General features: G+C 40.9%; 1 protein-coding gene across 4 annotated transcripts in view; it reads right to left on the bottom strand.

Moving 5' to 3' along the window:
* Window positions 1–1691: 1691 nt before the first annotated feature.
* The window catches only part of LOC109930670, a 135753-nt gene continuing 123495 nt past the window's right edge, over window positions 1692–13949 (bottom strand). For 2 of the 4 annotated variants that reach the window (XM_048601246.1, XM_048601248.1), the window contains 5 exons: window positions 13511–13760; window positions 11092–11171; window positions 6962–7125; window positions 4846–5068; window positions 1692–3426 (listed from right to left, as the gene is read on the bottom strand). In XM_048601246.1, coding sequence (XP_048457203.1) covers window positions 3287–3426; window positions 4846–5068; window positions 6962–7125; window positions 11092–11171; window positions 13511–13760 — 857 coding nt within the window. In that variant the 3' untranslated portion in view covers window positions 1692–3286. The remainder of the gene's footprint in view (window positions 3427–4845; window positions 5069–6961; window positions 7126–11091; window positions 11172–13510; window positions 13761–13949) is intronic. The other 2 variants (XR_007262922.1, XM_048601247.1) reach the window with 2 other exon arrangements.

Raw genomic sequence — 13949 nt, 5'->3', positions numbered from 1 at the left:
CAGATGTACATAAAAGTAACCATGCTTTCTGAATAAAATCACACAGTCCACTAGTTTGAGTACTGGTAAAACTGATCTCATTTCTGAGCCTAAAACTGTTCTACCCACCAGAGATGGGAATTGAATAGTAAATGTCCAGCCCGTGGTAAACCTTACTAGCCTTTTGGAATTAATTGGAGAGATGGACAGGCTGGCTAATTCTCAATGCTGTTCTGCAGGACTGAAGACCTGGCTGTATTATCAAATCCACCAACAACTGTTCCCAATTTCTAGTTCTGGAGAATCATATCTTGTGACCTACAACTTCAAAATCCACTCCTCATAAATTCTCAATCTGTGAGGAAGCTTATAGCATTATTCTTAAATATAGAGTAAGTATGTTTTCCCTTGTTTGAATCCCGCTGCCTTTGCCCACGTTATAGATGTTTTTAATCATGTAGTTTTCTGTGAAATTATACAAGTGGTAGATTGATTTGCTTTTTTAATTTATTAGAATTGAGATGCGCTGCTTTTAAAACTTACACTTGAGAATCTAAGGTTGTTTTGGCAGATTTGGCTTAACATTTTATAGAAAATCACTGGATCAACCCTAACCTTGATCAGGACCCAGTTACGCCAGATGCCAGCCTTCCGACAAGTGTTTCTAGTCTGCAGTGATAAACTAATTTAGCACCAGAATCTTCCAGTGAGGGTGTACTTCTTAACACCTGTCAATGTGCATACCCTCTTGTCATGATGACGATTGTCAATGTGGACTTTTTAACTTTAATCTCATCCAGCTAACTCAAAAATCCTGGACTTGGACAGAAATCAGTTAAAACTCAGCTGGAACACTTTAAAATGGTCATCAAAGTCACCTGGCCTGAAAGTAAGAGATAGTAGGAACTGCAGATGCTGGAGAACCTGAGATAACAAGGTGTAGAACTGGATGAACACAGCAGGCCAAGCAGCATCAGAGGAGCAGGAAAGCTCTGAAGAAGGATCTAGGCCCGAAACGTCAGCTTTCCTGCTCCTCAGATGCTGCTTGGCCTGCTGTGTTCATCCAGCTGTACACCTTGACCTGAAAGTAACCAAGCTCAACAGGAGTTTTCAAAGGAATAACTATCCAAGTGTAATTATAGGGACATTAATATTCATCATCTTAGAATGCATAGTTCACAATGAGACCTTCATGTCTCTGGAGATGAGACTCCTGCACTGTAGTTATTGCCAGAAAGAAGGACTACCCTCCAAAACTCATTTTGAAAAGAGGAGGACTGATCCCTGCACCAGTCCCAGCTATATCAAAGGATAACAGGAATTCTGACAATTGCCTGTCAAAATTTGGTTAAAAATGAATCGTCCCCATTGTGGACCCAACAGCTAGTTTTCCCACATGAAAACACCTTCTGTGTAAAGCCATGATTATAGATATTTTCTAACCAACATTTTCAGCGATATTATTACAACCTCTGGAAGAAGTGGGACTTGAGCCCATGCCTCCTGGCTCAGAGGTAGGGACACCACCACCGCACCGCAAGGGTCCAAGCCATGGTTATAACTTGCAGTTTTGCTACAGACAGTAACATGGAGAACAACTTGCAGAATGTAATCTCATTTGAAATGGTGTGCATGGTTCTACAAAAATGATCAATGTTGAAACAGGATTGACTGCTCATCAAGATCTCTTAAAATGCAGAAATTTGCTCTGTACAACTACATGATTCCACCTCCTTTCACTTTGTACCTTACGTTTGCTTCCATGTTTACATGTATCGTATATTTGGGATTTTAATCATTTTAATAAGTTTGATACCTTTACAGTTGTTCGGTAACATGGAACTTGAGTATTGCTGAACAAGGCCATTTTGCCAAAGTTTTTTGTTTTAAACTCATTTGAACATTCACAAGATACCACTGTAAACACATTTCACTGATGAGAAGAGAATGCTTACTGATTGGCAAATGGACTTTGATCAGTATAGGCGTTATAACGAAGAATGCACCAGTTAGATAATGACTGATAGTTAAGTAGAATCACAAGTTTATTGTATCGGTACTTTGATCAGCTGAACCAGAGGTCCTCCATGCTTCCTAAAAACCTGTTTCATCAGAACCGGAACATGTTAAGGGTATAACGTCAGTCATCTGAAACATTAAGAGTTAAATAGTGTCAGATGTGCTGAGCATTTTCAGTTTTTATACTTGATTTTAAAGTAAGTACAGAGTTCTGTAGTGTCAGTTGTTAATGTCACAGTGTGAGGATGAGGATTTTGATGTATTTTCTTGCTGTTTATGTTGGGTTGCCAACTCTCCAGAATTTGAAGGTAATTTACCAGGATATTGCCATGAGCAATCCTGGAGTCTATTAGATAAATTACCCATTATTGTTGAATGCTTTTGTTGTAGAAATGACCTTGCAAAGGGTGGGAAAAATCAGATTGGGAGCATATCACTGGATTGTAATGAAATATCTCTTGCTGACTAAATGAAACTAGGTTATCCAAAGTACTGATGATGTAGAGGGCTACCTGTGTGGGACAGGAAGGGGACAGATAAAAACTATTTGTGGCAACTGATCAATTTGATTGCAATTGACCACAGAATGTACTTGAACACTGTGAATTCAGTCATTTAATTCAAATCAGGGGCAGGTTACACAATATTGAATTATCTTATAGTATTAAAGTACAGATTACTCATTCAATATTCATTTTTAAAGTGGAGTAGGGTGAAAAAGTGTCAGGTGTTTGGGCACTAAATAGCTTGACAATTCTTCAATGCAGTGTACTGCAAGATTGCCAGCATGTGAAACATATGGTCAGCCCAAGTTATTGGGTTGAAGTTGTGTGACAGTGCTGTGGTAAAGTAGGTTCTTGTGAAGCATTCGTAATACAAGACATAGTTAGTTGTATTGAACTTCTCTCTGTACAAATACCAGTTTCCCAGAAATTAATTAAATTATCCAGTTGAGTAAGTAACCAACAAATTCTAATCCTGGAAGTTATTTAGTAAAAACAGTCCCATCATCTTATTATCAGCTTCTGTTACTTAAGAAACATTTACTTAAGAAATGCTAACGATGACGCAAACCATAAAACACTTTTGAACTTACAAAATGTTTAGTGAAATGAACGGAAGGAAAACACACAAAATTGCTGCTTCTTTAGGTTGATACAAAATTTAACACAATTGACAAAAACCTTTTGACAACGTATGATTCCATTCAACAGGTTAACTTTTAACCCTGAAATCTTGCTATGCAGACTGTGCATTTGTGACACTTTATTGCCAATAACAAGGCATCCTATATCCAGTGTTTGAAAGTGAAGAATGCTTGAAGTTCTGTATCTTCGATGGATTTATCATGGATTCCTGCATAGACTTTCATCAAAAGCTCGTTCTTCATTTTCCGGTCAAGGGTGTTGATGTAGTTATCAATGGAAGCTGCAAAGCATTGCAAACATTACATAGAAGACACGGGCATATGATAACAAGTTACTGTTAGTACAAACTGAATCTAAATGAGTGTATATTAATTTTTTGGATTTTCTCCTAATTGTAAAGTGGGTAAAGGTTAAACTTTAATTATTCCTGTCTGTTAATTAGGTGTACTGTTTTTCATATTTCTGTAACTTAGCTTTGACAGCTTTAATATATTAACATGCCCTCGTAACTATTCTGCTGAACTGTCTCATTATTTAATCGTGTATACGTAGTGGCATGAATCAGTGTGCTGTGGATCATGCTTTCGAAGTAACTTGGCAGTAGCCATTTTATACAGAACTCTTCTTTATGAAGTCTTAAATGATAACTAATACTGTCTAATCTGCTGTTCTCGTTTGCTATCGTAAGGTCGTCAGCCAGGTCGTCCTTCTAGAATGAGTTCCCTGATTGGGGATGTTAATCTGGTCCAATCAGGGAGCTCTGGCTGACATAAGGACAGCAGTGTGAGTGGTACTGCTCACTCTGGGAGCTGGCTGTGAGGGAGCTCGATCAATGTCAAGGCCTCTCCATGTGTAAATAAAGGGTGACTTGGAGATGGCATACCAGCCTCTGTAGAGTTATTTCTGATATGTCACTGGAACAAACTATATTATGAAGCATTGCAGAGAATTCTGAAATAAAACATCCCCTAGCTTTCTGTGATGTGCAGGTTTAAAAAAAACCTGATAGAGAAAGAAAATAATATGGCTCCTTTTAAATTAGAGGATCAGGTAATAGTGCAAGAGAATGAATTGCCTCTTAGTAAACCCATCCTATGTGTTTCTTCATAACCAAATGAATTATGTAGATTTAAACTGCTGCACGTTTTTTTTTTCCTGTAATAACATGGGTGTCATTGGCAAGGATCCTTAATTGTCCTCGAACTGATGATTTGCCAGGCCATTTCAGAGGCAACCCCATTGCTGAGAGTCTGGAGTCACATGTGGGGCAGATTGGTTTAAGATTTCCTTCCCTAAAGGACATCAGTGAACCAGATAGGTTTTTACTAAACTCTGTGATGGTTTAATTACTGAGCCTAGCTTTTGACTTCAGATTTTATTTATTGAATTTAAATTTTACCAGCTGTGATGGTGGGAATTAAATTCATGTCTCTATTGGCCTCTGGATTATTAGTCTAGTGACATTCCGATCATGGCACTACCTCTTCCTCCTCTCCCCAAAAAAACAGGATGGGTTGTATTATATTTGTCAAATTGCAGTTTCAACACAATATGAACAATGTTGAGGTAACTAATAAATATGATGACAATAACAAAAATAAAGTTGCTGGAAAAGCTCAGCAGGTCTGGCAGCATCTGTGAAGGAAAAAACAGAGTTAACATTTCAGGTCTGGTGATCCTTCTTCAGAACTTTACGCACCTAGTCCCATTACTCTCCCATACGCAATCAAGTTTGGAGCCAGGCGCTTGTCATCGTACTTTTCATACTTCATTAACAGGCGAACGATCTCTCCAGTAATGAAAGCATCATCAAATGTTTGTGAATCAAGGGGTTTCAAAGGAAATTTGCTATAAACATCCACTGCTTGCAGGGGATTGGTCTTGAGGAGAAGATCTGCTAATTCGATGTAAGCATCATGCACCTGAAAACCAGAAGTCATTTCATTGTATCAGAAATAGTAGGAACTGCAGATGCTGGAGAATCTGAGATAACAAGGTGTAGAGCTGGATGAACATAGCAGGCCAAGCAGCATCAGAGGAGCAGGAAGGCTGACGTTTCGGGCCTAGACCCTTCTTCAGAAAAGTCATTAAAGTCTCATTAAAGTGAAAATAAATTTTCTGAAGAAGGGTCTAGGCCTGAAACGTCAGCCTTCCTGCTCCTCTGATGCTGCTTGGCCTGCTGTGTTCATCCAGCTCTACACCTTGTTATCTCAGTCATTTCATTGTATTCAGTTAGATGTTTAAATCTGCATCTGAGACTGACGAGTCCAAACTTTGTACTGCTTAATCTCATTCAAATTAAATCTTGCTGTATTTATGTAGGGTTTGCACAGCTCAGACTAGCTGCTTCTAAGGCCTGACTTTCCATATCCCATACATCATAGGAACAGTGAGGATAAGTCAGGAATGTGTGATGGAGGCAGTGACTTGCCTTCTGGCTGGGTATTGCATTTGCATTGGGATCTAAGTTAATTGCTGGGTTTTGAGATGTGCAAGAGGCAGGGCAGGAGTCTCATTAAAGTGAAAAACTTGGTGTCTGATGATGTAATTGAGATCCAGATGGTATTGAAAGATTTTTTTGGGAGACCTGATGATGGTCCTACAAGTAACGCCAGACACGCAGCAGCGCATTTGGGAAGGGTCAGGGAGGAGTGCAAATCTGACCTTTTTTTTGTAGAAGTCTCCTTCATGGATACAGGAGTGCTGAACAGAGAAATGTCAAAGGCTCTCACTAATCCCACTCCAATTCATCAACTTTAATTCAATTCCTGGGGGTTTGGGCCTGCAGTGAGATGATATTATGGGCTTGATTTCCACTTCAAAATCGTGAGTCTGGAGTCGTTACGTTTAGTGGTAATCATGCTCCTAGTACAGTACTTGGAAAGCCAACGTTTCTCTGCTCTTAGCTTCTTTGGCTTTAAGCACTCCAAGTTTAAAGTAAAGAAAGGCACAAAAAAACAGAGTGAACCTGTAAAATCCAGGTCAGAAATCACACGACACCAGGTTTCGGTCCAACAGGCTTGTTTGAAAACACAAGCTGTTGGAGCCTCAGTCCTAACACCTGAAGGAGGAGTGAGGCTCCGAAAGCTTGTGTTTTCAAACAAACCGGTTGGACTATAACCGCGTGTCATGAGATTTCTGACCTTGTCCACCCCAGTCCAACACCAGCACCTCCACATCATGGCTAAGATCCAGGGCAGTTGACAGTTTTCATTTCTGCATGAATCTAATGCATCGTAATCTCATCCAAACAATGTGGGGAATTAGAAATGTTAGCATCAAAAATGAAAAATAAAACTGGAGCCTTGGCGTCCATGGTTACGGTACTTATTTTGATTATCCCAAATCTCAACCCAATTAATGACCTATCACTACCACAGTGTTGCCTTCAATATAATTTTAGCAAGCAATTTCTTACACAGGGTCTTACCAAATTCATGCATATGACATATGATCTCTCTTTACCAACTTTGGTGACTTTATCAAATAATTCCATTAGGATATTTAGATTTAACTACTACACTATGCTGTGTAATCTGAGCTAGCAGAAGCCAACAACCTCAGAAACTCATCATATCCAGGCAGAATGGCAAAGGCATTGAATACATACACACACAACAAACCAAATTCAAAGGGAATGTGGATTAGCATTTAGCACTCCTCTGCCCACTTTAACAAAGATATCTCACTACAGACTGTGGGATTGGGAGAAATAAGTGCTGGTGGATTATGACAAAGAAATACCCTTCATTGGTTGCTTATTAAACCTCTGAAAATTATGTGATTAAAAATAAAAAAGGATTAATTTGCAGTACCCCTGGTGCCATTTTGATCACTTCATTGTAGTAATTCTGGGCCTCAGCAGATAATTCATCCAAGCGTGACAAAGCACGAGCCAGTGCTAAGCGATAGGCAAAAGAAACTGGGTTTATGGCAGGGGGAATTGGTGATGGCTTACCACCGTGACCAGTGCCAGTGGCTATGAAAAGAAAACAAGAAAAAAATGTTAATTTTCTTTATTATATCAGCTTGAACTTAATGCAACCTAAAGTAGCTCTATCCTGGTATAAAAATACCTTCATGTTTGATTTCAATTAAAAAAAGCTGTCAATGAAGCAATTTAAGATTTAATTTTAAAAGAATTAAAATCCACTCTTAATAAGTCAGATATAACTTATGTAACAACATTTGAAAAAAGATTAAACTTTTAAAAGAAGACCACATGATTGTCTCGTACTGATGTGGTGGGACTGTATACAGGAAGACCCTAACAGGGATTGACAATGGTCAGAAAGCAATGGAAGGAAGCCAGAACAAGGCTGGTGCAGTTGTAATATTAACAGCACCTTTGGCCTTTTCAAACAGAAACCTGTGATTGAAGCTCACATTTATTTTGAAATTGTAGATACGAGAAGTGATTTACAATATGACAGTGTAGCCATTGTGGTAAGAAGATAATGTGCAGATGTACCAGGCAACAACAGGTCACAGGTACTGTCATGCAGGTTATGCCTCATAACGATAGCTATAGAACTCGAGTGACAATACAATATAGGATTAAACAGGCTACAATTTATTATTTAATCAATCAGCAATACTCTTGGAGTGATTTGTCATTATTTTGTAACTGCACACGTGTGCATGGAAAATATTGCACTTCGGCACAGTGGCTCAGTAGTTAGCATTCAATTCCAGCCTTGGGTGACTGTCTGTGTGGAGTTTGCATGTTCTCACTGTATCAGTGTGAGTTTCCTTTGGGTACTCCGGTTTCTTCCAACAGTCCAAAGATATGTAGATTAGGTGGATTGGCCATGGGAAAAGTAGCGATACAGTGATGGGTTAGGTTCGGGTGGCATGTTCTTTGGAGGGTTGGTGTGAATTCAATGGGCCTGCTTCCATAATATAGGGATTCTATGATCTAGCAGATTGTGTCTACAATGCAAAATTAAAAACCTTTCTTTATCAGATGATGATTGTCCTGCTGTGGTTTGCAAACATTTCTTGTTTATTTCCTCTCAGATTTATAGCATTTGCCTTGGGACACTGTCTTATTCTGATTATAAAAGCTGTTTTTTGTGAACTGCTTTTTAAAGCTATGCATCTGCTTGAAATAAAGGCTCGTCAATATAAGGATGATCAATGGAGAAATATGAGATGCCCAGAATTCCATAATAAGGATTTTAAATGTTTGGATATTTTTGGAGTATGGTACATACCATTGTTTTAGAATATTCCTGAATCTTTCCACAAGCAATAGCCAGAAATAGTCATTCTTACAGACTCATAGCTTACAGACAATTTTTTTAGTCATCACCATCACCATCACCGTCACCATCACCATCACCATCGCATCTCTGGATATGTCCAGTCACTCTGACAGGACAGAACCAAAAGTGATGGCAGCACAGTGGTATACAGTCGGAAGGAAGTTGTCCTGGAAGCTCTTCATATTGACACCAGAACCCATGTCAAACATGGGCAAGGAAACATCTGCAGATTACCATCTACTGTCTTTTTCCCAGGGCAGTGGAGTCCAAAACGAGAGAACTTAGGTTTAAGGTCAGCAGGGAAAGATTTAAAAGGGGCCTAAGGGGCAATATGGTGCATGTATGGATCAAGCTGCCTGAGAAAGTGGTGGCGGCGGGTACAATTACAAACATTTAAAAGGCATCAGACGGGTACATGAATAGGAAGGGTTTAGAGGGATATGGGCCAAACACAGGCAAATGGGACTAGGTCAGTTTGGGATATCTGGTTGGCACGGACTGGTTAGACTAAAGAGTCTGTTTCTGTGCTGTATAACTCTATGACTCAGTGATGGTCCACTCAGTGTGCATGGCACTACACAATGGGATAGATTTCAAACAAATCAAGCAACTCAAGACTGCACATTCAATAGGTACCTTGGACATCGGTAACAGCAGAACAGTATTCAACCACAATCTCCAACCTCTTGGCCCAGCATAATGCCCACTCCATCTTTACCATAAAGCCAGGGTCAACTCAGTTCAATGAATAGTGCAGGAGGACATGTAAGGAGCATCACCAGGCATATCAAAAAATGAGTATCAACGTGGTGAAGTTACAAAACAGGACTACCTGCATGTCAAGCATATACACAACATGCGACAGAGCTAAGTGATCCCACAACCAATGAATCAGATCTAAGCTCTGTAGTCTTGTCACATCCAATCGTGAATGGTGATGGACAATTACACAACTCACTGGAGGTGGAGGCTCCACAAATATCCCCATCCGTTATGATGGAAGAGCCCAGCGCATCAGTGCAAATAATAAGGCTGAGGCATCTGCAGCAATCTTCATTCAGAAGTGCCAAGTGGATGATCCATTTCCTGAGGTCCCCAGCATTACAGATGTAAAGCTTCAACCAATTCAATTTACTTCACATGATATCAAATAATGGCTGAAGGCACTGAATACTTCAATGAATGTGGGCTCTGACAACATTCCAGCAATAGTACTGAAGACTTGTGCTCCGGAACTAATCATGGTCCTAGCCACGCTGTTTCAGTACAGCTACAACACTGGCATCTACCCAACAAAGTGGAAAATTGCCCAGATATATCCTGTACACAAAAAGCAGGACAAATTCTATGCTAATACAGTCTCATCCATCTCAATCATCAGCAAGGTGATGGAAGGTGTGGTCTACAGTGCTAACAAGTGGCACTTACTCAGCAAAGATCTGCTCACTGACACTCAGTTTGGGTTCTGCCAGGGCCACTCAGTTCCTGACCTCATTACATCCTTGGTTCAAACACAGACAAAACAGCTGAACTCAAGAAGGAGGTGAGAGTTTCCTTGACAGCAAGGCAGTATTTGACTCAGTGTGGCATCAAGGAGCCCTAGCAAAACTGGAGTCAAAGGGAATCACGGGGAAAACTATCTGCTGGTTGCAGTCATACCTGGCTCAAAGGAAGACGGTTGTGGTTGTTGGAGGTTAGTCATCTCAGCACAGGACATCTCTGCAGCAGTTCCTCAGGGTAATGAGTGCCACACACAAACCAGGATGAATAACAAATAGATAGGGTGGCACGGTGGTTCAGTGGTTTGCACCGCTGCCTCACAGCGCCAGGGACCTGAGTTCAATTCCACCCTCGGGCAACTGCCTGTATGGAGTTTGCACATTCTCCCTGTGTCTGCATGGGTTTCCTCCCACAGTCCAAAGATGTGCAGGCCAGATGGATTGGCCATGCTAAATTGCCCATAGTGTTCAGGGATGTGTAGATTAGGTGGGTTATAGGGGGATGGGTCTGGGTGGGATGCTCTGAGGGCCAGTGTGGACTTGTTGGGCCGAAGGGCCTGTTTCCACACTGTAGGGATTCTATGATCATGACCAATGTGCTTTTGGATGGGATGTGGAAGATATGGCAAAGTGGTGTGAGAGCCTTCATGGGATTGGTTTAGTTAAGGCAGAGAAAGCCAAGAGGAAATTTGGTAGAGGCACATAAAATCACAAAGGGTTTTGATAAAGTGTATAAGGAGGAATCAGAAGGGTCATCAACCTGAGAGCAAGATTTAAGATGAAAGGAAAAAGAACCAGAGGTGACATGAGGGTAAAGAATTATATTCATGAACTTGTTCTGATCTGGGATTCACTGTCAGAAAGAGTGGTGAAGGAATTCAACACATATTTGCTGCGAGGAAGGAGATGGAGAGTGGGACAATTGTATGTTTGGCATAGCCCCTTCTTTGTGCTGACTCATTTTAAAGTTGGATTTTGACATCCATGGCTTTAGAATCTCCAAAACCAATCTATATTTAACCAAAGAATCAAAGTTTCCCCATTGCCTGAGATCTGAAAATTAAATGCACCAGCTTTTTATTGATGATAAGCAGTGCACACATTGAGAACATTTTTGGTTTGTAATTCTGATGACAGAGATAGCTATATGTATGTGAGTTTTAGAGCTTTGCTTCTTACAGGTACCAGGGACTGCATCTTTTCCAGCCGGTTGTTCAGGTTGTCTTGCGGGAGTTACAATCTTGGCAGCAGCACGTCCCCTGGTGGAAAATGCAAAATGCTCTGATTATTGTCACATCAACACTAAGATTTTCCTCCTAATCATAGTAAAAAAAACATGCAAGCTCTTAAAAAATCTCAAGTCAGCCTTATTCATATTTCCATCAGCAGCTCTCTTCTTAGGGAATTTGTGAGTAAATACTGGTGGCTAGCGATAAAGTTCTTTAGCCAACCTCAGGGAAATAAAATTCAAGATGACGTAGATGGAGATTTGCATGAAGCATAAACTCTAGCAAAGGTTCACCTGACGAAGGAGCAGTGCTCTGAAAGCTTGTGATTTCAAATAGACCTGTTGGACTATAACCTGGTGCCATGTGACTTCTGACTTTGTCCACCCCAGTCCAAAACCGGCACCTCTATATCATGGCCAGCAAAGGTTAGTTCAGCAGAGGGGCCAGTTCCTCTGCAGTATATTCTATGAAATACAGCTGAAGTTGAGGGAGCAGATTCAAAACTTTTAAACCTACATACTTCAAAGCCAGGGGCAAATGGTGAAAGGTAGGGGCACTTTGTGACAAATTTTGAAGGGTGGTATGTTCCCATCCTTGGACCAAGGGGTTTCGGAGGCTACGTGAGGATTGCTGAGCCATGTCAGGATAGTTTCCTGATGCTTTCAGGAGATGCGTGTTGGCAGGTGGGTCGCTGCCTGCTTAACAGAGGCTGAGCTCGTTAGAGACCCAATAGGGGCTAGATTTCCAAAGGCTCATCAGTGGGTGGACGGGCACAGCACTGCTTGATGAGCTGAGCTGGTGTAACGGAGGCAGTGCCCTGTGGCTGCCCAGGATCAATCGAAGTCAGAGACTCCAACATTCACCCACCAACTCTCCACCGCCCCTCACCCCTCAAACCATCCACTACCACCAAATGTGTGGACCAGAGGGCGAAAGACCATAACGGTGGCACCACACCTACTGCTGTGGAGGACATCCCCTATGAGAAATGGCCCTCTAAAGTGTGCAATAATTTCTATCCGCATCTTGAGCATCTTTCCTGCTCAGAAGTGCCCACCTATCCCAGTGTTGCTGCTCCTCTGATTGGGTCTGCAGCACCAGGGACCTGTCTGTCCTCCTTGATATTATGGCTGAAGGTGGCAGGACAGGTTGAGGATGTGGACAAAAGCATGTGGGATGCTGGTTTTTTTATGTAGGGACATTTTAAAGCAGGACATATTGTTGAACATTTATAAAATGTTGGTTCAGTCTTTACTAAAGTACTGTTTCTAATTCTGTGCACCAGAAAAGAAAAATCAATGAAAATGAAATCTCACATCTCTGGAACCAGTAATGTCAACCGATGGGAGAAGCTGTGATTGTTCTCCTCAGAGAAGAGAAGACTGTGAGGAGATTTGATAAAAGTGTTAAAACATTAGCAAATGGGTTGAAAGCCAGAGGCCAACTTCTGGTGAATGGGAAAGAATCAAAGGTGACTTCAGGAAAATACATTTTCAAGCAGTGAATAGTTAGGATCTGGAATGTACTGTCAGAGAAGGTGATTGAGGCAGATTCACTTATGAAATTCAGAAGGCAACTGGATAAGCATATGAACAAAAAACAGGGAAAACAGGGAAAGGCTGTAAGAATTAGAGTAGCTACATTGCTCTTGCACTGAGTCAGCATGGACTGAAAGGGTGAAATGGTCTCCTTTTGTGTTATAAACATACAGCAGACATTTCCCTTGTGGGCAATCTAGAATGAGGGCTCATAGTTTTAGGCTAAGGGATAGCAGAGATAAAGTAGTGATGAGAAATGACCTCTCGTAAAGAGTTATGAATCTGTGGAATTCTTTGCCTCACAGTGCAGTGGATACCGGGAGACTGAATAAATTTAAGGAGGAGGTAGAAAGATTTTTAACCAGTAATAGGTCAAAGGGTAATGTAGAGTGGGCATGAAAGTGAAGTTAAAGCCGAGATGAGATCAGCCATGATGATACTAAATAGCTGAGTAGGGTTAAGGGGCTGAATTGCCTACTCCTGCTCAAGTTCTTATGTAAAGGAAATTAGTATCCGAACTGACCTAATGTGACGAATGAGTTTAAAATCTTTTGTTCATTCTTGTTATAGTCCGTATAAGTTGAAAACACTAAATCCATATGTTTGCTTCTGCTTCGAGCAAAGCTAGCAATGTGGTTGGGTGATTAATTGAAGTTTGGGGCATTTCATTATTAACTCCTAGGCAGATTAATAGTTGGAAAATCTGTGCTAATTTTTAAAACCTGTTCATAATGTTTTTGTGTATGTTTTGGCTGGAAGCAGCATTAGCTCCCTTTAAATAATATTTTATTTATAAAATTTTAAAGTGAGATCAAATGATAGAGAACTTACCTGCCCCCTCTCGCAGCTGTACCTGCACCACGGGGTGCATTAGCAGCTCTTTGAGAAGCTGCTGCAGGTCCTCTCGCGGCAGTGGCCCTGCCTCTTGCTGCTGCACCTTTTGGAGGAGCAGGAGCCGTTGGTGCTGTGCCTTTCGTTGCCTGTTGTTGCTGTTGTTGTTGTTGTTGTTGCTGCTGATGTTGCTGCTGCTGCTGAGCTTTTAGGGTCTCGTCCATTCTCCAATCCCGCCACCATTTCTGTTCTGAAATAAGACAGAAGTGAACATACTCAAATCCATAAATGATGATAAAGCTACATGATATATAATCCAACATTTCCCAAGCTTCTCGTTCTTTTAAATCAGAGAAACTGTAGAATACTGTAGATTCATTCATCAATTCATAAGTAGAAGAACATAAAAAATGGAGTAGGCTATTCGGCCCCTTAAGCC

The sequence above is a fragment of the Rhincodon typus genome, chromosome 9 (genome assembly GCF_021869965.1).
Source record: "Rhincodon typus isolate 14 chromosome 9, sRhiTyp1.1, whole genome shotgun sequence".
In the NCBI taxonomy this organism is placed as follows: Eukaryota; Metazoa; Chordata; class Chondrichthyes; order Orectolobiformes; family Rhincodontidae; genus Rhincodon; species Rhincodon typus.
This window is presented reverse-complemented; position numbering and strand designations above follow the sequence as displayed.